General features: G+C 46.5%; 1 protein-coding gene across 5 annotated transcripts in view; it reads left to right on the top strand.

Moving 5' to 3' along the window:
• LOC119971897 (ecotropic viral integration site 5 protein homolog) overlaps positions 1-18,659 on the top strand; it is a 377,542-nt gene that overhangs the window by 326,082 nt on the left and 32,801 nt on the right. For all 5 annotated transcript variants that reach the window (XM_038808185.1, XM_038808183.1, XM_038808182.1 and 2 more), the window contains one exon: positions 5,969-6,121. In XM_038808185.1, coding sequence (XP_038664113.1) covers positions 5,969-6,121 — 153 coding nt within the window. The remainder of the gene's footprint in view (positions 1-5,968; positions 6,122-18,659) is intronic.

The raw sequence follows: 18,659 nt of genomic DNA, 5'->3' as shown, positions 1-18,659 counted from the left end.
ACAGTGACCACGACACCACACAACCCTGCCAGGGCAATCTCTGCAAGACATGCCAGATCATCGACATGGATACCACCATTGCACATGGAAACACCACCCACCAGGTACGCGGCACATACTCGTGCGACTCGACCAATGTAGTCTACCTCATACGCTGCAGGAAAGGATGTCCCGAAGCGTGGTACATTGGCGAGACCATGCAACACTGCGACAACGAATGAACGGGCATTGTGCGACAATCACCAGGCAGGAATGTTCCTTTTCAGTCGGGGAACACTTCAGCAGTGAAGGGCATTCAGCCTCTAATCTCCGGGTAAGCGTTCTCCAAGGCGGTCTTCAGGACACTCGACAACGCAGAATTGCCGAGCAAAAACTTATAGCTGAGTTCCGCACGCATGAGTGCGGCCTCAACCAGGATCTTGGATTCATGTCGCATTACATTCACCCCCCCCCCCCCCCCCCCCCCCCCCCCCCGCCATCTGGCCTGGACTTGCAAAATCCTACCAACTGCCCTAGCTTGAGACAATTCACACCTCTTTACCTGGGATCACCCCCTAATCTCTGGATCTGTAATGATTTGATTACCCGCAAATGCTCGCATTCCAAGCATTGTCTGGCATCTCTGACTTTGTCTGTATAAATGTTTCTGGAACATACCTCTCCATTCATCTGAGGAAGGAGCAGTGCTCCGAAAGCTCATGTTTGAAACAAACCTGTTGGACTTTAACCTGGTGTTGTAAGACTTCTTACTGTGCTCACCCCAGTCCAACGCCGGCATCTCCACATCATGACTGAGTCCAGAGGTGGCGATTTTCGGGGTGTCGGAAGACCCGGGAATCCAGGAGAAAGAGGCAGACATTCCAGCCTTTGCTTCCCTGGTAGCCCGGAGATGGATACTATCAGCTTGGAGGGACTCAAAGCCCCTGAAGTCGGAGACCTGGCTATCGGACATGGCTAGCTTTCTCTGTTTGGAGAAAATCAAGTTCGCTTTGAGAGGGTCACTGTTAGGGTTCGCCCGGAAGTGGCAACCGTTCGTCGTCGACTTCGCGGAAAATTAATCGTCAAAAGATGGGGGGGGGGGGTTAGTTTAGCTTAGAGTAGAGGGTTAATAAAGGTGGGACCTGTAAGAAAGGGAGACGGCTTTTGTACTATGTTTATAGTTTCATGTACATTGTTTATTTTGTTGTTGTTACAATACCAAAAATACCTCAATAAAATGTTTATTAAAAAAAAACACAGTGTCGTCATTGTTGTAATGTGGGAACAAAGGTGGAGCAATATATTTGTACAACACTTTAGTTGCACTAGAGTGTTATCTGAAATTTTGAGAGTTACATTATAGAAAGCCATTAAAACATAATGCAGTGGGATGCCAGAGATGAGAAGCTATGATTATGAGGAATCATTTAAAATTCAGACATTAGAACAAGATATGGGGTGGGATTCTCCGTGATTGGGCGGAGAATTGATTCCGACGCTGGAATCGGGGTGGGCGCCGTTTTGCGATTTGTCGCCCCCTCCAAACCGGCGTCATTGGTGCCTCATCAGCCGGCCCATCCACAATGCTGTGCCCCAGGTGGGCCAAGTTCCCGATGGCGCAGGACACGTGTGGTCAAACAAATCGTGAACCCAGCCTGGCAGTAGCGGACTGTGTCCAGCGCTGCCACACTCGGCCGCGATCCATGCGGTGGGGGGGGGGGGGGGGGGGGGGGGGGGCTTCTGCGAGGGCTGGGGGGACTGGTGTTGGGTAGGCAGGGGGTGGGCTGTGGGGTCACGGATGGCGGGTTGGTCCGCACACGGTCGGTGCCATGTTGTACGGCGCGATGGCAGGAGGTCGTCAGGCCGAGACCCAGCCATTCTCCATCCGTTCTCAATGCGATCCATGGGCGTTTTACGCGGCGCCAGTGCTAGCCCCTCACCAGTACCGGAATCGGTGAGAGGTTCACGCCAATTGTTTCAACGTGAATCTCCTGCGGATTCTCCACTGGATGCCGGTACTTAGCCGCAGGAACGGAGAATCCTGTCCAAGGTAGTTGAAGAGGAGTCCCAAAAAGGTAAGTTCCAGCAGTTTATTTCCGGCTCACAGTAAGAAAGTATAATGGTGGATCGCACCTTCTGGGCTGGCTTTTATCTCGGGGAATTAACCAACCCTGCTGTTGGGCCTCTGCCCTTCAGTGGGGGAGATAGTATTCCAGAAGCCCCACGAGGAGATTGATCGGCCCATCCCTGTGGGTCTCGTGGGGTTACAATAGAAAACTAATAGGAACGTTTATTTTTAATTACGAAGGATTTTGATGGGGCAAATAGAGAATCACTGTTCCGTCTCATCGCGGAATTAGTGACAAGCATTCAAGAAGTGAGGGAATTGGCTGGGAGAAATTTCGTTACATGGGGCATTGTTGCAACATGGAATATTTAGCCATAGGGAGTAATTAGAGAAAGAACATTGCATCGATCGAGGGAAAATCTGAAAAGTATTTTAAATTGGGGACATACAGGTCTATGAGTAGGAAGCAAAGCAGTAGGATTCATTTTGGATTGCTCTGGCAACGAGCCAGCATTGACATGTTGGGGAAATTTATCTCTCTTAAAACAACAGTTCAGGCTACAAAGGAGCTTGACAGTAATTAATGGTACATTAACTCTAGAAGTGTAATGAACAAAGTAGTTGAGCGAGGGCACAGGTAGACACTATCATACCAAAGCTGTAATGACTTAAAGAAGAACAGGTAAAGGAACTCAATATTCCTAGCAACAGAGATTTCAGACATCATGGCCGGAGGGGTTGGTTCAAGAAATAATTACAGTTGTAGGAATGAGTAATATGCCAGAAAGATCATTAAACAAGAAGGAACAAAAAAGACGCAATCTTTGCTGGGGGTATACAATAGGCCCCCAATTAGAGAGCGATAGAAGAAAAAATTTGTCGACAAATTGCTGAGAATTCCAAAAGAGTTGCAGTAATAGTAGAAGAGTTCAGCTACCCTAATATTTACTGACATAAAATCATTGTACAGGGTGCAGAATTCTTAAAATGCTTGAAGCTAAAATATTTTAATCTAGTGCGAGACCTACAAGTGGAAGGACAGTTTTGGACTTATAATTCGGAAATTAATTTGGGCAGGTTTCAGTGGGAGATATTTCAGTGCGAGAGCATTTAGTGTAGAATTCTCTCAGAATTGCCACCACCGGCGCCAATCGCACCACGCCGCCCCGACGCCGGGTGGCGTCGCCGCCGGTCGGGGGCCGCTCAACACGCCCCCCCCCCCCCCCCCCAGCGATTCTCGGCCTGGTGTGGGCCGAGCGGCCGTAACAGAAAAATCTGTTCTCAGCCAGCGGGACGTCGGCATGGAAGGGCCTGTGGGGTGGAGGGGGTGATCGACCCCGGGAGGGGGGGGTCTCCATTGTGGCCTGGCCCACGATCGGGGCCCACCGATCAGCGGGCCGGCCTCTCAGATTGGGGGCCTCCTTTCTTCCTCTCCGGCCCCTTTAGCCCTATGTCATGTTGCGTCGAGGCCGGCGCAGAGAAGGGAGCCACTGCGCTGCGCACGGTGGCGCTGGTGCCACTGCGCATGCACGGGCCCCATGGCGTTCAGTTGATGCCGGGATCAGCAGCTGGAGTGCCATGGGTCGCTCCAGTGCCGTGCTGGCTCCCTGTAGGGCCCAGAATTGCTGATCCTGAGGCCATGTTGACACTGTCGAGAAACGCAAAGGCGTTTCCAACAGCGTCAACACTTAGCCGAAGGATCAGAGAATCCGTCCAAAGTTCCCAGTTAATGAATTGCCAATTTTTGTAAGCTGAGGTAGAGTTAAGCAAAAACGGAAGGAGACACTACTTGAAAGTAAATCAGCAGCAGAACAGTGGAAGGCAGTTGAAGAAGAGATGGTGAGAGCGCAAAACAAGTATGTTCCCACAAAGAAAATGAGTGATGTTACCAAATCTAGGACCCTTTAAATGTCAAGGAGCTTACAGGATAGGATAAGAGAACAAAATGGAAGCTTATATCAGACCTAAAGCTTAATACTGTATACTGGCTTTGTCTCCCCTTATTCTTCCAACCCCACAACCCTATGAGATATCTGCGCTCCTCTAAATCTGGCCTCTTGTGCATTCCCAATTATACTTACTCCACCATTCGCTAAAGCCTATTATTTTAGAAGTTATAAAATTAATTTGGGCAGGTTTCAGTGGGAGACATTTCAGTGCGAGAGCATTTAGTGTAGAATTCTCTCAGAATTGCCACCACCGGCGCGAATCGCACCACGCCGCCCCGACACCGGAGTGAATTCTATAATTGTCAAAGCTGTTTAAATAATTGTTTGTCCCAAAAGTTAAGTAAAATGGAGGATACAAATTTGTAAAAGTTACATAAATATCTAGAGAAAGAAGAAATGTGGTCTTGGTTGTTTTAATTTTTAGAACCTTTCTTAATCCTAAAGTTAATTTAGAAGCGATCACTGGAGCTGATTGGCCTTTCTTTTGTGGTACACCACTGTTGCACCTCTATTAGAGGATATATGGTAGGACCTGTACAACAGGTACGTTGGTAGTCCCTACCTGCTGGCTCCGCCCAGTAGGCGGAGTATAAATCTGTGTGTCCTCCATGCTGCAACCAATTCGGCAGCTGCTGTGGGAGGCCACACATCTTAGAGCAATAAAGCCTCAGTTGTATCCAACTCAAGTCTTTGTGCAATTGATCGTGCATCATGTTTGTTTTACTCTCCTGTAGCAGCACCTACATTATGTTGCACCCCTCCAGTGCCCCTCCCCAACCAATGAGTGATGGCACAAATGGGATTCTTAACTAGTGATGTATTTAGAATATTGGGCAATCTAAATTTGTCTGGCAGCCTAATGGGACATTTCAGAGAGTGAACAAATGTTGTAAGAAAATAAGCTCTTCCAATTGATCATTCTTGGAAAGAATTTATTGCAAAAATGTTCACATCAACAGACTTGTTGATTTTCCTACCATTAAAATTACTGATAGAAAATTACAGGCTTGGGAGTATGTAATTTCTTGAAAGGTATACACCAGGGGTGCCAAAACACAAAAGCTCATCTAATATCACTGTGCTTTTCCTTTGTGATTAACTTGACAAGACATCAGAATTGGCTTGTGGCTGTGTAATCCAGGAAAATTAGGCGATAATAATTAGGTGATAATGTAAGTGTTCTGCACTTGTTCACAGGATCAGAAGATGGATTCCAACAAGCAATAAGATACAATGCATTTGATTTTCGCCTTCTAGAATACCTACCGTACCGGGCAGCACGGTGGCGCAGTGAGTAGCACTGCTGCCTCACGGCACCAAGGTCCCAGGTTCAATCCCGGCTCTGGGTCACTGTCCGTGTGGAGTTCTTCATATTCTCCCCGTGTTTGCGTTGGTTTCGCCCCCACAACCCAAAGATGTGCAGGGTAGGTGGACTGGCCATGCTAAATTGCCCCTTTATATGGAAAAAATGAATTGGGTACTCTAAAAAAATTTTTAAAGAATACCTACCGTACCACCTCCCATTATACCACTCAGCTGTTTCAGCAGAACTCCCTGCATCAAGAAATACTTTCTGATTTTTATCTTATGTTTGGCTTGCATAATCCTGAACCTGTGCCCACTTATACTCTACTATGACATATATGAAAGTATAAACTCATACATAGCAGAACCCGTGGGAGTGTGTCGGAGCAGCGATAGATAAAATCCATTTGTGTTGTAATCTATGATTCCAGACCCCCACATGATGCTTGCCTGTCATACACGAAGAGCACTTATCTTTGTGAATTGACCTTGATATATTAATAAATGCACATAATTGCTTTTGTTAGAATGTTGATAATGTGCCTGGCATCATTAATTACTGTAATTAAAGGCAAACAGGTTTAATCTGGGCATTCCCTTTTCACGATCTGATTTAAGTAATGATTATTGTTAAGCTGAACTAAAACAGCAATATTTTCTTTAACAGAGCGCCTAGTGAAAATGTCTTTAGAAGATCTCCGAGAATTCCTTCAGGAAATTATGTCGAAAAACTTTCATTATGATGATGATGTTGTTATTGAACAACTGGAAAAGTCCATGGTCGAGCTGAGAAAACTGAAACTTGAACTTCCCCCACCAGGTACGTAGCAATTCTACAGCAGGCCAGCTGTATCCATCTTTTAACATTCACCTCCATTTTAAGTTTCAAGCAACTTTTGTCAAACGCAGAAAAGTCTTTTTATTGAAATAAATTGTACATTTTGTTTTAATTATTTTAAATAACTCCACTCTTCTCCACTTTCCTTCCAGTGAAGAGCTTTTTTTTTCTTCCCTTATCTTCCTTTCGGTCCCACTATGGTGTACATCACTCCCTAGCTGGAAAGCAAAGTTAATATTCTGTACTACAAGCTTCAGGCTGGGTGATGAATTTCAGGCAGTGCTCCTTCCCGCACTCTGATTTAAAGGATCGCCTCCAATTTGCACCTCCCCAGAGAGTAGCCAAGGTGCAGATCACACTATTAGCAACTGGGAGCATTGACCTTATCCACCCCCAATTTCGCCGTGGTTTACAAAAGAAATTTGTATTCTGCCTCAACTTTGAGGCAAGTCAAGACTGTTATAATGGAAATGGGGCTAAACAGTTGACATAGGGTCAAAAGGGGTAAGAATCTCACTGTGAATAGATATATTAAAATGTACACTTGATAAATATTACCCTTTCAAATTTCATACGGATTTAGACAACATGTGAAGGTGAGAAGTTGATTGCAAACATTACAAAAGCTTAGGGGATTCTCTGAAAGTTTGACTGGTGCTTTGGGATCATATTCTGTGCTTTGGTACATTTTTCTAAGATAACTACAAATGAGTGGCCTTTAACATAAATGTCATCATTTATAAACTATGGTACCTGCTATTGGAAGATCCCTTGAAATTCAATTTCCGCAACTCCTGCCTTAACTGCCCTGCACAGTCAAACAACATTTTTTTCCTCATGTTCAATATTTGTGTAACTAATAATTTCGTACCCAACAAAAATGGGAAAAAAACACTTTTTTATGTTCCCATGATTTTACGCCTGCGTTAATAATTTTTAATTCCTGGCTCAGTGGTTAGCACTGCTGCCTCTCAGCGCCAAGGACCACAGTTCGATCCCGGTCCCAGGTCATAGTCCGTGTGGACTTTGCACATTCACCCCATGCCTGTGGGGTCTCACACCCACAACCCAAAGATGTGCAGGGGAGGTGAATTGGCCACACTAAATTGCCCCTTAATTGGAAAAAAGAAATGAGTTGAGTACTTTAAATTTAGGACAATACTAGTGAGTTCACAACTCCAGGTAGTGCAACATTTTAAAGTTGCATTTCCTAATTTGCAGCATGTGACTAATGGGCACATCTTTTTATTAAAACAGTAAAAAATATATACAAGGCCAAATGGTACAACACTAATTTTGTGTTGGAGAAACAGGGTACCCTCCCCTCAGTACCAATGTACAGAGAGGGGGGTATAGGATACTCTGATTATTAAAAACAGTACACAACACAGTTGTACTAATAAATAAACGGTAAACGCTGATTTGACCGTGATTGGAAGTAAACTGTGGTTTTAATAGTCTTACAACTAAGCCAGCCTGCGACCAGAGGAACTGAGAGCAGGCTTACGGCTGCAGTGCTTTACACTTCCGGTTAGTGGGAGGAACCATGGGCGGAGCTAAGGGTGGAGCCCAGTACAAACTCCTCATCTCTCCCTATGGGCAGAGCCGCGCAACGGCTCACATACAGAGCCCACAAGGACACAATACATGCAAGGCAATACAGTGTGAATTACAATGGCATATAATTCACCACACACGCACTAAACTTTGCGCTGGAGAGACCAGATACCTTCACCTATGTACCAACAGAAGGGAAAGGAAGAGGTGGTGGTAAGAAGAAATTTGAAATTTTTCCACAAACAGCAGTTAAATGCTGAGTGAATTGTTAATTTTAAATCTGAGATTGATAGATTTCTGTTGACCAAAGGTATGAGGAAAAGGGCGAGTTTGCGAGGTTAGGCGACAGATCAGCCATTATTCACTATTCCCTCTTTTATTGGATTGCAAGGTTTATTGACATGTGTGGACATGCACGCACAGTAATTTAAGAGGCCAACTTGTGCGCAGCCTGCATAGGAACTTTCAGTTGCTGAGCACACGGCTCAGGTTGGACCATTGTTCCTATTCCTAGTTGCATGCTCTCAAACTTTTAGGTTTCTATTACCACCTTGTGGTCACTTTCTGATATTGCATGTAAAATGTTACCAATCATGTCTCATGGGTCATACCAAAGGCACTGGACCTTTCTGCTTCTGATTCCCCCTCCCCATCTGAGTTATAAAAATTTCATAGACCACTTGTAAAATATTACCTGCAGAAGGGGTTAATGTTCTGTGTAGAACTTCAATCAGAAATAGTCATCAACCTGAAACAAATAGCTATTGTTCTCTCCATTTAGAACATAGAACAGTACAGCACAGAACAGGCCCTTCGGCCCTCGATGTTGTGCCGAGCAATGATCACCCCACTTAAACCCACGTAACCCGTATACCCGTAACCCAACAATCCCCCCATTAACCTTACACTACGGGCAATTTAGCATGGCCAATCCACCTAACCTGCACATCTTTGGACTGTGGGAGGAAACCGGAGCACCCGGAGGAAACCCACGCACACACGGGGAGGACATGCAGACTCGACACAGACAGTGACCCAGCCGGGAATCGAACCTGGGACCCTGGAGCTGTGAAGCATTGATGCTAACCACCATGCTACCGTGAGGCTGTTGAGTGTTTTTAACATTCTATCTTTTAAATTTAATTTTGCTTCCTTGTATATATGTCTTTATGTTGGATCTTGAAAGCACAGATGATTAAACACTATTTCATGAATTGTGAAGGGGTACATTCATCTCACTGTTTGATTGCAAATCTAACACCCACCATTGCCTTGAATTCTTTCAAACTGTTCATATCACGGTCCAGTTGCCTGTGGATCAAAGAACCAGATACTGTGTACGGAGGGGCCCAGAATTCTACCATCTCACACGTTTTTAAAGATATTTTATTCCAAACATAACAGAATCAACAAAATGCACAGTCCATCAATTTTTCAACATTCGCAACCCAGTAATAAAACATCAAGGGCAGCACGGTAGCATTGTGAATAGCACAATTGCTTCACAGCTCCAGGGTCCCAGGTTCGATTCCGGCTTGGGTCACTGTCTGTGCGGAGTCTGCACATCCTCCCCGTGTGTGCGTGGGTTTCCTCCAGGTGCTCCGGTTTCCTCCCACGGTCCAAAGATGTGCAGATTAGGTGGATTGGCCATGATAAATTGCCCTTAGTGTCCAAAATTGCCCTTAGTGTTGAGTGGGGTTACTGGGTTATGGGGATAGGGTGGAGGTGTTGACCTTGGGTAGGGTGCTCTTTCCAAGAGCCGGTGCGGACTCGATGGGCCAAGTGGCCTCCTCTGCACTGTAAATTCTATGATAATCTATGAGATTTGAGAGTGTCATCAGGGAACAGCAGCAGCTCCAACAACGTATGCTACGGTAACTGGGGGAACATATGCAGCTCCTTTCGCTCAAAGTCCCGTACCTTTCTGTCTCTGCCTCTGTAGCAGAACCCTGTTCACCCTCGGTACCTTCCCCACCCATATGAACTCCAAAATCAGTGCCTCTACCCTCTGCAAGACGGACTTAGGGAGAAAGATCAGGATGGTCTGAAAGACAAATCTCCCGCCAAGAATGCGCCGAATCTCTGCAAGCTCTCTCCCCCGTCCCTTTTCTTTCATCTCCTATCAGCGTTCTGACCTACTAAAACTATTTTCCTCTTATATAATTACTAACAGTGTTCTTCTCCGCACTGTAACCAATCACTGTTTGTCAATGTACCATTTGTCAATGTACTCTGTTGATTATTCTTTTTGTCTACTATGTACGTACTGAGTAATTTCCCTCGGCCGCAGAAAAATACTTTTCACGGTACTTCGGTACATGTGACAATAAATAAAATCAAATCAAACAGGAACCTCGGCAGCACATTCACCTTTACCATCTGCGCCCTCCCTGGCAACATTAAGTGCAAGGTATCCCACCTACTGGCAACATCAAGTGCAAGGTATCCCACCTTGACCTACTCCACTAATACTGTCAAGTATCACCTGTGCATCGTGGCCCAATCATGCGTCACCTGAATCCCCAAATACCTAAACCACCCACTTGCCACCTGAAATAGTAGTACCCCCAAATTGGCCTCCTGCCCCGCCGCATTCACTCGCTCTTCCCTACGTTTCGATTGTACCCGGAGAAGGCCCAACCCTCTTCAATAGACCCATAATTCTGCCCATATTCTCCAGCGGGTCTGACACAAACAACAGCAGGTCATCTGTGTATAACAGCACTCTGCCACCCCTCACAATCCCTCACCACTCGGCCAACCCCCGAAGGGCCATTGCCAAGAGCTCAATCGCCAGTGCAAATAACAATGGCGAATGCGGGCACCCCTGCCTCGTTCCCCTATGAAGTCCAAAATACTCTGAACTCATATTGTTCGTACGCACGCTTGCCACCAGGGATGCACACCAAAGGTGCACCATGCCACAATGTTTGGTCCAAATCCAAACCTACACAGAATTTTGAACAGGAACCTCCACTCTACCTGGTCAAAAGCCTTCGCCACATCCATAGATACAAAAACCTCTGATGCCCCCCCCCCCCCCACCAACCACGGAGTTGTAACTACATTCAGCAACCTCCTTACGTTGCTGAAGAGCTGCCTGTCCTTCACAAAACCTGTTTGGTCCTCAGAGACTATGTCTGGAATACACCCCTTCAACCTACACACTGTCATGTGAGAGTACCTTTAAGAAATAGTGTTTATCAAATAGCTGTAGTGGATGTACCTTTAAGAAATGGGTGTTTATCAAATAGCTGTAGTGGGTGTACCTTTAAGAAATGGGTGTTTATCAATTAGCTGCAGTGATGTCAGATTGTGGATGGAGCTGGGCTGTCTGTCTCTTTTACTTTCACTTTGAGCTAGCAGCTACAGGATGTGTTTAGTTTTGTTTTGCAGATTGGGAGCTGCATCCAGCAAAACCAGGTGTAATTCTGATTTATTTCTGCATGAAAGGAATGTCTTCAAATCACTTGCTAATTTAAAAGTGATAACTGCTCTCAGTAGAGAATTTAAACCTGATCTCTGTGTTGAAGAGGGTATTTGTCTTATGGTTGTTGCAAGGAAAGATTAAGGGTTACTTATAGAGTACAGTATTCTTTGGGGGAAGTATTTCAGTTGATAGTTGCTAAGATGTTTTCTGTGTGTTTATAAACATATTAACTGGATTCATAGAATAAACATTGTTTTGATTTAAAAGTACTTTAGCCCTCTGTTGCACCACCCCTGTAAAGTGGGCCCTTGTGCTCCCCATATCCCCCACCTCTTACCCCGGCTCAGCCTCTTACAACTTCTCATAGTACCCCCTGAACACCTCATTTATTTTTTCCAGCTCTGAGACCAACTCCCCCTTCTCCGCCCTTAACTGCAAAATATCCCAAGAGGCTGCCTAACATCACAATTAGTGGGCCATTATATGACTCGCCTTCTCTCCATACTCATATTGCTCCCATCTCACCCTCTGCAGCTGCCACACCGCCCTGCCTGCCAACCTCTTCCTCTCCGCAAGCAATTCCTTATGGGGGCTGCCGAGTATCTCCTATCCACTTTGACTACCTTGTCTAACAGACGCCAGTGCTCCTCCCTTCTCCTCTTATCCCTGTCCACCTTAAACAAAATAATCTCATTTCAGACCGCCACCTTCAAACCTTCCCAGAACATGTCCGTCGAAACTGCCCCATTCTGATTGAGCTCCACGTAGCTCACAAATAGTTCGCACCTCCGTGGTCCCCACCAACCTCATTTTCTTGCTCAACAAAATGGTCACCCCCCCCCTGGACTTTGAGTCAACCCCAAGTGAAATAATTGACCCACCCAACCCTCCCTCAGCCTAACCTGATGCCTTCACCCGGAGATACGTCTCTGGCAAGAAAATCACCTCTGCTCTCAAACTTGTAAGGTGTGCAAAAACCCGGGACCTCTTGACCGATCCATTTAACCCGTGGACATCCCATGTCGCAATTCTTAACAAGAGGCTTGAGCCTCTTCCACCCCTCGAGCGTCTGCCATCAACCCCCTTCGATTTTGCCTCACCCAATCTAGGCTCATCCAAGATGGCCCCCACCCATGACCATGCTCATCCTCCAATCCTGCAATGTCGCTCTCCCCCCCCACTCCCAACCTGGCCAACCCTCGCAGCCACCTCCCCAGCACACTCCCATTCACTAGCATTACTTGCTAGCGTAGCAACTCACGCCCCCATACTCACACATCCCCCACCAACCCCACTTTAGCCTGCGCAACTGGCCCCCAACCACCCTAAATAACAACAATACCATCAACACAACCCAAAGGGCCCCATCTAACACACACCTTACAACGAAAAAACACCCCTTACACGAGAATTCACAAATAAGCTCCTTCCAAAAAAGAAAAGGTGGGAGAGGACAGCCTCCAAAGATCCCCTCATCGGCAACCCAGAACAACAGTGACTTCCCAACTTTCGCGGACTTAACTCCTCTATCCTGTACCTCCCCTCGGCTCTCCCCTAGCTTATGGTCCCTAATAAAGTCACTGGCCTCCTCCAGCGTCTCAAGATAATACTCCCAGCCGTCAGGAGTTACCCAGAGTCTGGCTGGGTACAGCACCCCAAACCAAATCTATCATCTGTACAACACTGTCTTGACCTTGTTGAAGCCTGCACACCTCTTCACCAGCTCCACGCCAATGTCCTGGTAAATCCAGACTCGATTACCCTACCATTCACAGACTTGTTTCGTCTTGGCCCACCTCAGAATCGTTTCCTTGTCCAAAAACGTGCACATCTGAACACCTTCTCCTCCACCAACCTGACCAAAATCCTCAAAACATACTTTGTGGTGCCCGTTCCCTCCACAACTTCCAGCAGCCCCACAATCCCCAAATCCTGTCACCTAGAACTGTTCTCTTGCTCCTCCACCTTCAACCCCAGCGACTTGCATAGATCCTCCAGGATCCCCACCTCAGCCTCCAAGGACACAATACGGTCACTCTGCTCGGACACCATCTTTTCCACCTCCTGGATCATCGCCCCTTGCATTTCGAGGCACTTCTCACGATCCAGAAACCCACAAAGAGGTGCCACTGCTTCAATGGCCTTGAACCAGTCACTGTGCATCTCCTTCCTCTGCTGTCAAAATTCCTCCTTGATGAAGCTCATCAATAGCTCCATCTGAGGCTTTTTCGATGACCTTTGTCCCTCCGTCATTTTCACAATTGGTGCTGCGCCACAAGTCTCCTCCAACTCCTTAGCCAGGTCTCTCACTGTCTTCAGCCACGTCAGATAGCCAATCCAGGGGATAATTTCTTCACTTACACTTTCCGCTCACCTTTTCTGCTGAATCGGCCCAATACATGAGTGAGAAAAGGCAAAACCAATGCCCTGTGTGCAGCCGCTCACTCCACTGCCGCCACCAGCAGTCCTACCATCTCAAACTTAAGCATTGCTGAACCGTTTCGCTGAAGCCTTGCTACGGTCCATTTCACTTGCCTTAATGACTCGTTTAAGGGCTTCTATTCAACTCCAGCACTGATAATTCACCACCAAATGTGCATAAAGGCGATAAAAGCAGCCAAACATCAGCAGCCATTTTTGCCCAAGTCCCTTGATTCCAATCTCTTGACTCCCAGCCAACGTTCACCTCTCTCCATCTGTTTATCCGATCTTCTCCATCCCCTCCCCAGTCTCCTGACAACTAGTCCCATTTGTAGTCACTCATAAGCAAGGGCCAATTCTCTGTGGCAGTGAGGATTGACATCCTGGTGCCGCCAGTGACATCAAAGAACAGGATTGGGCTACTGGTTCAAAATGAAATTTATAGGATGAAGTTCTTGGCTGTTAGCAGCAGTGCCCAAGACATCGATAGCCCATTCCGGAAGACTCCAAGGCAACAGTGGGGAATTGAAAACCTTTTACGTATGAACAAAGAACCGTTAGAAATATGGAAAAATCTTTAGGACCTACATTTCGGTAATGTAACTGCCACCAACCAGCAAGACTGTTGCAGCCCAAGCACTTCACTGAGCTATGTATTGACTCCCCAAACAATTTATATTATCAGAAATAAACAATGGAATTTAATTCCGCCCCTGATGGCAAGTCCCGAGGTGTGCCATTTAATCAGGCGGGAGGGTGTGGAGTGGTGACTCTGTCACCTCTCCCCAATTAAGCCCAGCAGATAGGGGGGCTCACCATGCAGGAAGAGTAACAATTTGTTTGTACCCTACCAGAGGGATCCCTCCATCACGGGCACTCTCCGCCTGATCAAGTGACCCAGCATTGGAAAAGGAAGGTCCCGCTGAAAGCTCCTACCTTGCCCTTTCCTCTGACTCCACTTCCCCTTTCACCGACGACACCCGCCCCACGACTCCATCCACTTCCACTTGCCTTTCACCAGGTATCTAATGGTGAACCCTGGTGAAGGTGCAAATGTCTTACTGGCAGTAGCCACTGCCCCAGGTGGCGCTACTGGTAATGAAGATCTGCTGACCTCTTGGGGCAGTTCTTGGGGCCAGGGTTTCCACCCCACTGGAGGAAGTGGAGCAATTAAATGTCCACTGGAGATCCAGGAGCCCCAGCAACGGGATTCCTGCTGCCAAATAGGGACTTCATTCCCTCAGGGCTCCTGGAGACGGGGTCGGCAGAGGTACCATCCTTTTTGGTGACGGACATCATGCCCCTCACCACACTCGTTAAATTCTTCTCAAAGAAATAAATCATCACAGTTGTTTTTTGGCATCAGTTAAGTATTTTTGTAGTTCTAATATGTGAACTAATTGCAGCTGTGCCAGGTGTGTGATGGCGTCTGGTTAGGCTGCGGTTGTTTTCCTTAAAGCAAAGAATGCTGAGGGGGACTTGATTGAGGTGTACAAAATTACAGAGAGTTAAAGATTCCAACTACCCTCTGAGTGAAAAGGTTTTTCCTCAATTCATCTCCAAACCTCATGTCCAATACCTTAAATCTATGCCCCTTGGATATTGACCCCTCTAATAAGTTACGCCCTATCTACCCCATCTATGTCCCTCAGCAGCTGTAATCAGGTGTATGATGGAGTACTCTCACTTGCCTGGATGAGTGACGCTCATACAAATGAAACTCAACACGATCCTGACAAAGCAGCCTACTTGATTGCCACCCCATCCACTGTCTTAAGCCTTCACCCCCTCCACCACCGTCACACAGTGGCAACAGTGCATACCATCTACAAGATGTACTGCAGCAGCTTACTTTCCTGACTCCCCACCTCAACCACTTGGAAGGGCAAAGGCGGCAGATGTTTGGGAACACATCACCTTCAAGTTCCCCTCAAAGTCACTCATCATCCTGACTTGGAAATATACCACTGTTGCTTCACCTTTGTTGGGTCAGAATTCTGGGTGTACCTACACTATATGGACTGCAGTAGTTCATAAAGGCAGTTCACCACCACCTTCTTAAGTGCAATTAGGAATGGGCAATAAATATCTGCCTTGCCAGCGATGCTCACAGCCCATGAGCAAATATTGTTTTTAAAAATGACATGGGTAGAAAAAGTGTTGAGTTCTTCAAACAAAGTTTCAGGAGCTAGTAAAATGTTTAAAAACAAGAACTCAAAGGTAGTAATTTCAGGATTACTCCCAGTGCCGCGAGAATATAGAAACATTAAGGAATTGTAGGTAAATGTGTAATTGGAGAACTGGTCCAGGAAGGAGAGTTTCAGGTTCCTAGGTTTGGGGCCTGTTCTGGGATAGGGGCACCTATACTCTACCTAGATGTGTTGTGTCTGGAAAGAACTGGGAGCAATGTTCTCACTGAAAGATGACTTGGAGTCATAGAGTTTTACAGCACACAAAGAGGCCCTTCGGCCCACGTGTCTGCGTTGGCCATCAAGCACCTAACTAATCCTATTTCCAGCACTTGGTATGTAGCCCTGTATGCCAAGGTATTTCAAGTGATCATCTAAATGCTTCTTAAATGTTGTGAGGGTTCCTGCCTCTACCACCCTTTCAGGCAGTGAGTTCCAGATTCCCACCACCCGCTGAGTGAAAAGGTTTATCCTCAAATCCCCTCTAAACCTTGTGCCCAATACTTAAATCTATGCGCCTTGGTTATTGACCCCTCTAATAAGTTTTGCCCTATCTACCCCATCTATGACCTTCATAATTTTGTACACCTCAATCACGTCCGTGCTCTAAGGAAAACAACCCCAGCCTAATCAGTCTCTCTTCATAGCTGAAATGCTCCAGCCCAGGCAACATCCTGATGAATCTCCTTTGCATGCTTTCTTGTGCATTCATATGTCGAACAAAATCGCACACAATACTCTAGCGGTGGCCAAACGAGAGCTTCATTATAACCTCCCTGCTCATATATTCTTTGCCTCTGTGAGTAAAGGCAAACATCCCATATGCCTTCTTAACCACCTTATCTACCAGTCCTGCTGCCTTCAGGGATCTTTGTACATGCACCCCAAGATCCCTCTGGTCCTCTATACTTCTTAGCGTCCTACCGTTCATTGTGTATTCCCTTGCCTTGTTGGCCCTCCCAAAATACATCACCTCTCACTTTTCAGGGTTAAATTCCATTTGCCAATGTTCTGCCCAATTGACCAGCCTGTCTATATTGTCCTGTAATCTAAGGCTTTCCTCCTCGCTATTTGACACACCACCAATTTTGATGTCATTTGCAAACTTACTGATCATAGGTGCAATTTACCAGCCGTGTCCCACCAGAATCGGGACAGGACGTGGCTGATGATTCCCGCTAGAAGCCTTTTCCAGGATTCCAGACTGTCATTACGTCCGCAAGATCTAATGAAATCTTGCAAGACGTCACAGTCTGGATCCCACCCACAATGGGCTGGAGCTAGACTTAGCTGCTCACTTAATTATGCCTCTGTCAGAACTAACCAGTCCCTGGGATCTATTGGCCTCGCCGAGGAGGCCCCAGCCGGGTACCGTTTAGCACTGGTCTCCACAAACGGGGACCAGGCGGAACGGCACTTGGAGGCATTTCCAAGGAGATCGAAGGCCATCTGGTGGTCGGCTTCTGGGCAGGATGGGGTCCTGGTACTGTTGATGTACCAGACTGGCAGTACCAAGGTGCCTGGGTGGCATTTTGCCCGTGCTGGGGATCAGGCCCGAAGGTGCCTTGCCCGTATGAGGTGCGGGGCGGGGAGCTCAAGGACTCCACAACAGGTGAATTGGGGGGGTCTTGGGGTCGTGGTGGCGGGTCGAGAAATGGGTTCGGAGCTCCTCAGTGCAGGAACTGTGACTGAGTGCAGCCTCAGCGGGGGCTCCCCGCCAAGGCCCTAAAATATAACAGAGTCCCATTCGTTAACGAGGTCGTTCTTGGTGCCGGAAGCTGGGAATGACCCCGCTAAACTTGCCCAGAATGGGACTTTGTTTTGTTAAATTACACCCCATATCTGCCACATTCATGCCTAGACCATTAATGTGCACTGCAAATAGCAAGGGACTTGAAATGTTGGTGAATGTTTAAACTAATTTGGCAGGGGATGACATCCACAAATAAGCAGCATTGATATCAAAGAATGTAAACAGCAGTAAAATTAGAACATTTCCAAAATTTGATTAAGGTGTTATTAAATTTTATGTACATCAATGTCTATAGTGCAACTAATAAGGTTGATGAACTGCAGGCCCAAATGTCTGCGAGGCATTACGACGTAGTTACATTGACATGATTCAAACAAGTCCAGCAGTGTGTCCTTAATTTTCTTGGTTCCTAAGTATTTAGGAATGACGAAGAAGGAAAAAGAGGAGAGGGATTAAGGATGTTTCCACAGTTCTAAATGGAACTGATACAATTGAACTGAATCTGTTGGCTTGATTTCAGAACTTGCAGAGAGCTGTTACATTATTTGGAAATTGCTTGCAGAGTTCCAAACAGTGAGAAAGATAAATGAGCAAATTTGTTGGCAAATGACAAAGTTGTGTAACAAAAAGAGAGTGTTAAACAAGATTTATATTACCCAAATATAGACTGGAAAATCCTGTACCTGCAGGGGCTGGGTTTGGGGAATACTTCTGCCTAGCCTTCCTCTCTTTCTATCCTACAGCAGCTGGTGTTGCTCTGCGTGCCCTCATGTCCCCCCTCCTATTCCTTATCAAAATCAAGAGGAACCCCCAACAAGACACCCATGACCAATGTGCTGTATGGTGTGCAGCTGCACTGCAGCCTTGTTCTGATAAATAATGCATGTACGCAGCCGCATAGAAACAGAAAGTGCACAACTACTGAATGTTAAAGGGAACATTACCCATGACCAGGCACACATTTTCTCCTGGTTACTCCTGTATGGTGTCCAGTCAGGGGGAGCAGCACACCACTTCCTCTTTATAGGTGAAGTCCTCAGAAAATTTACAGAATTTATGTTAGTTGAATGTTGGTGATGATTTGACTAAGTGTCTGAGAAGGTCTCCCAATATGCTTTGAAGATCTCTTCACAGCTCCAGCAGCAATGGGCTTGAAATGGTGAGTATGCC

Source organism: Scyliorhinus canicula, chromosome 9 (assembly GCF_902713615.1).
Source record: "Scyliorhinus canicula chromosome 9, sScyCan1.1, whole genome shotgun sequence".
NCBI classification, from domain to species: domain Eukaryota; kingdom Metazoa; phylum Chordata; class Chondrichthyes; order Carcharhiniformes; family Scyliorhinidae; genus Scyliorhinus; species Scyliorhinus canicula.
Note: the sequence above shows the minus strand (reverse complement) of the source record. Positions and strands in the feature narration are given on the sequence as shown.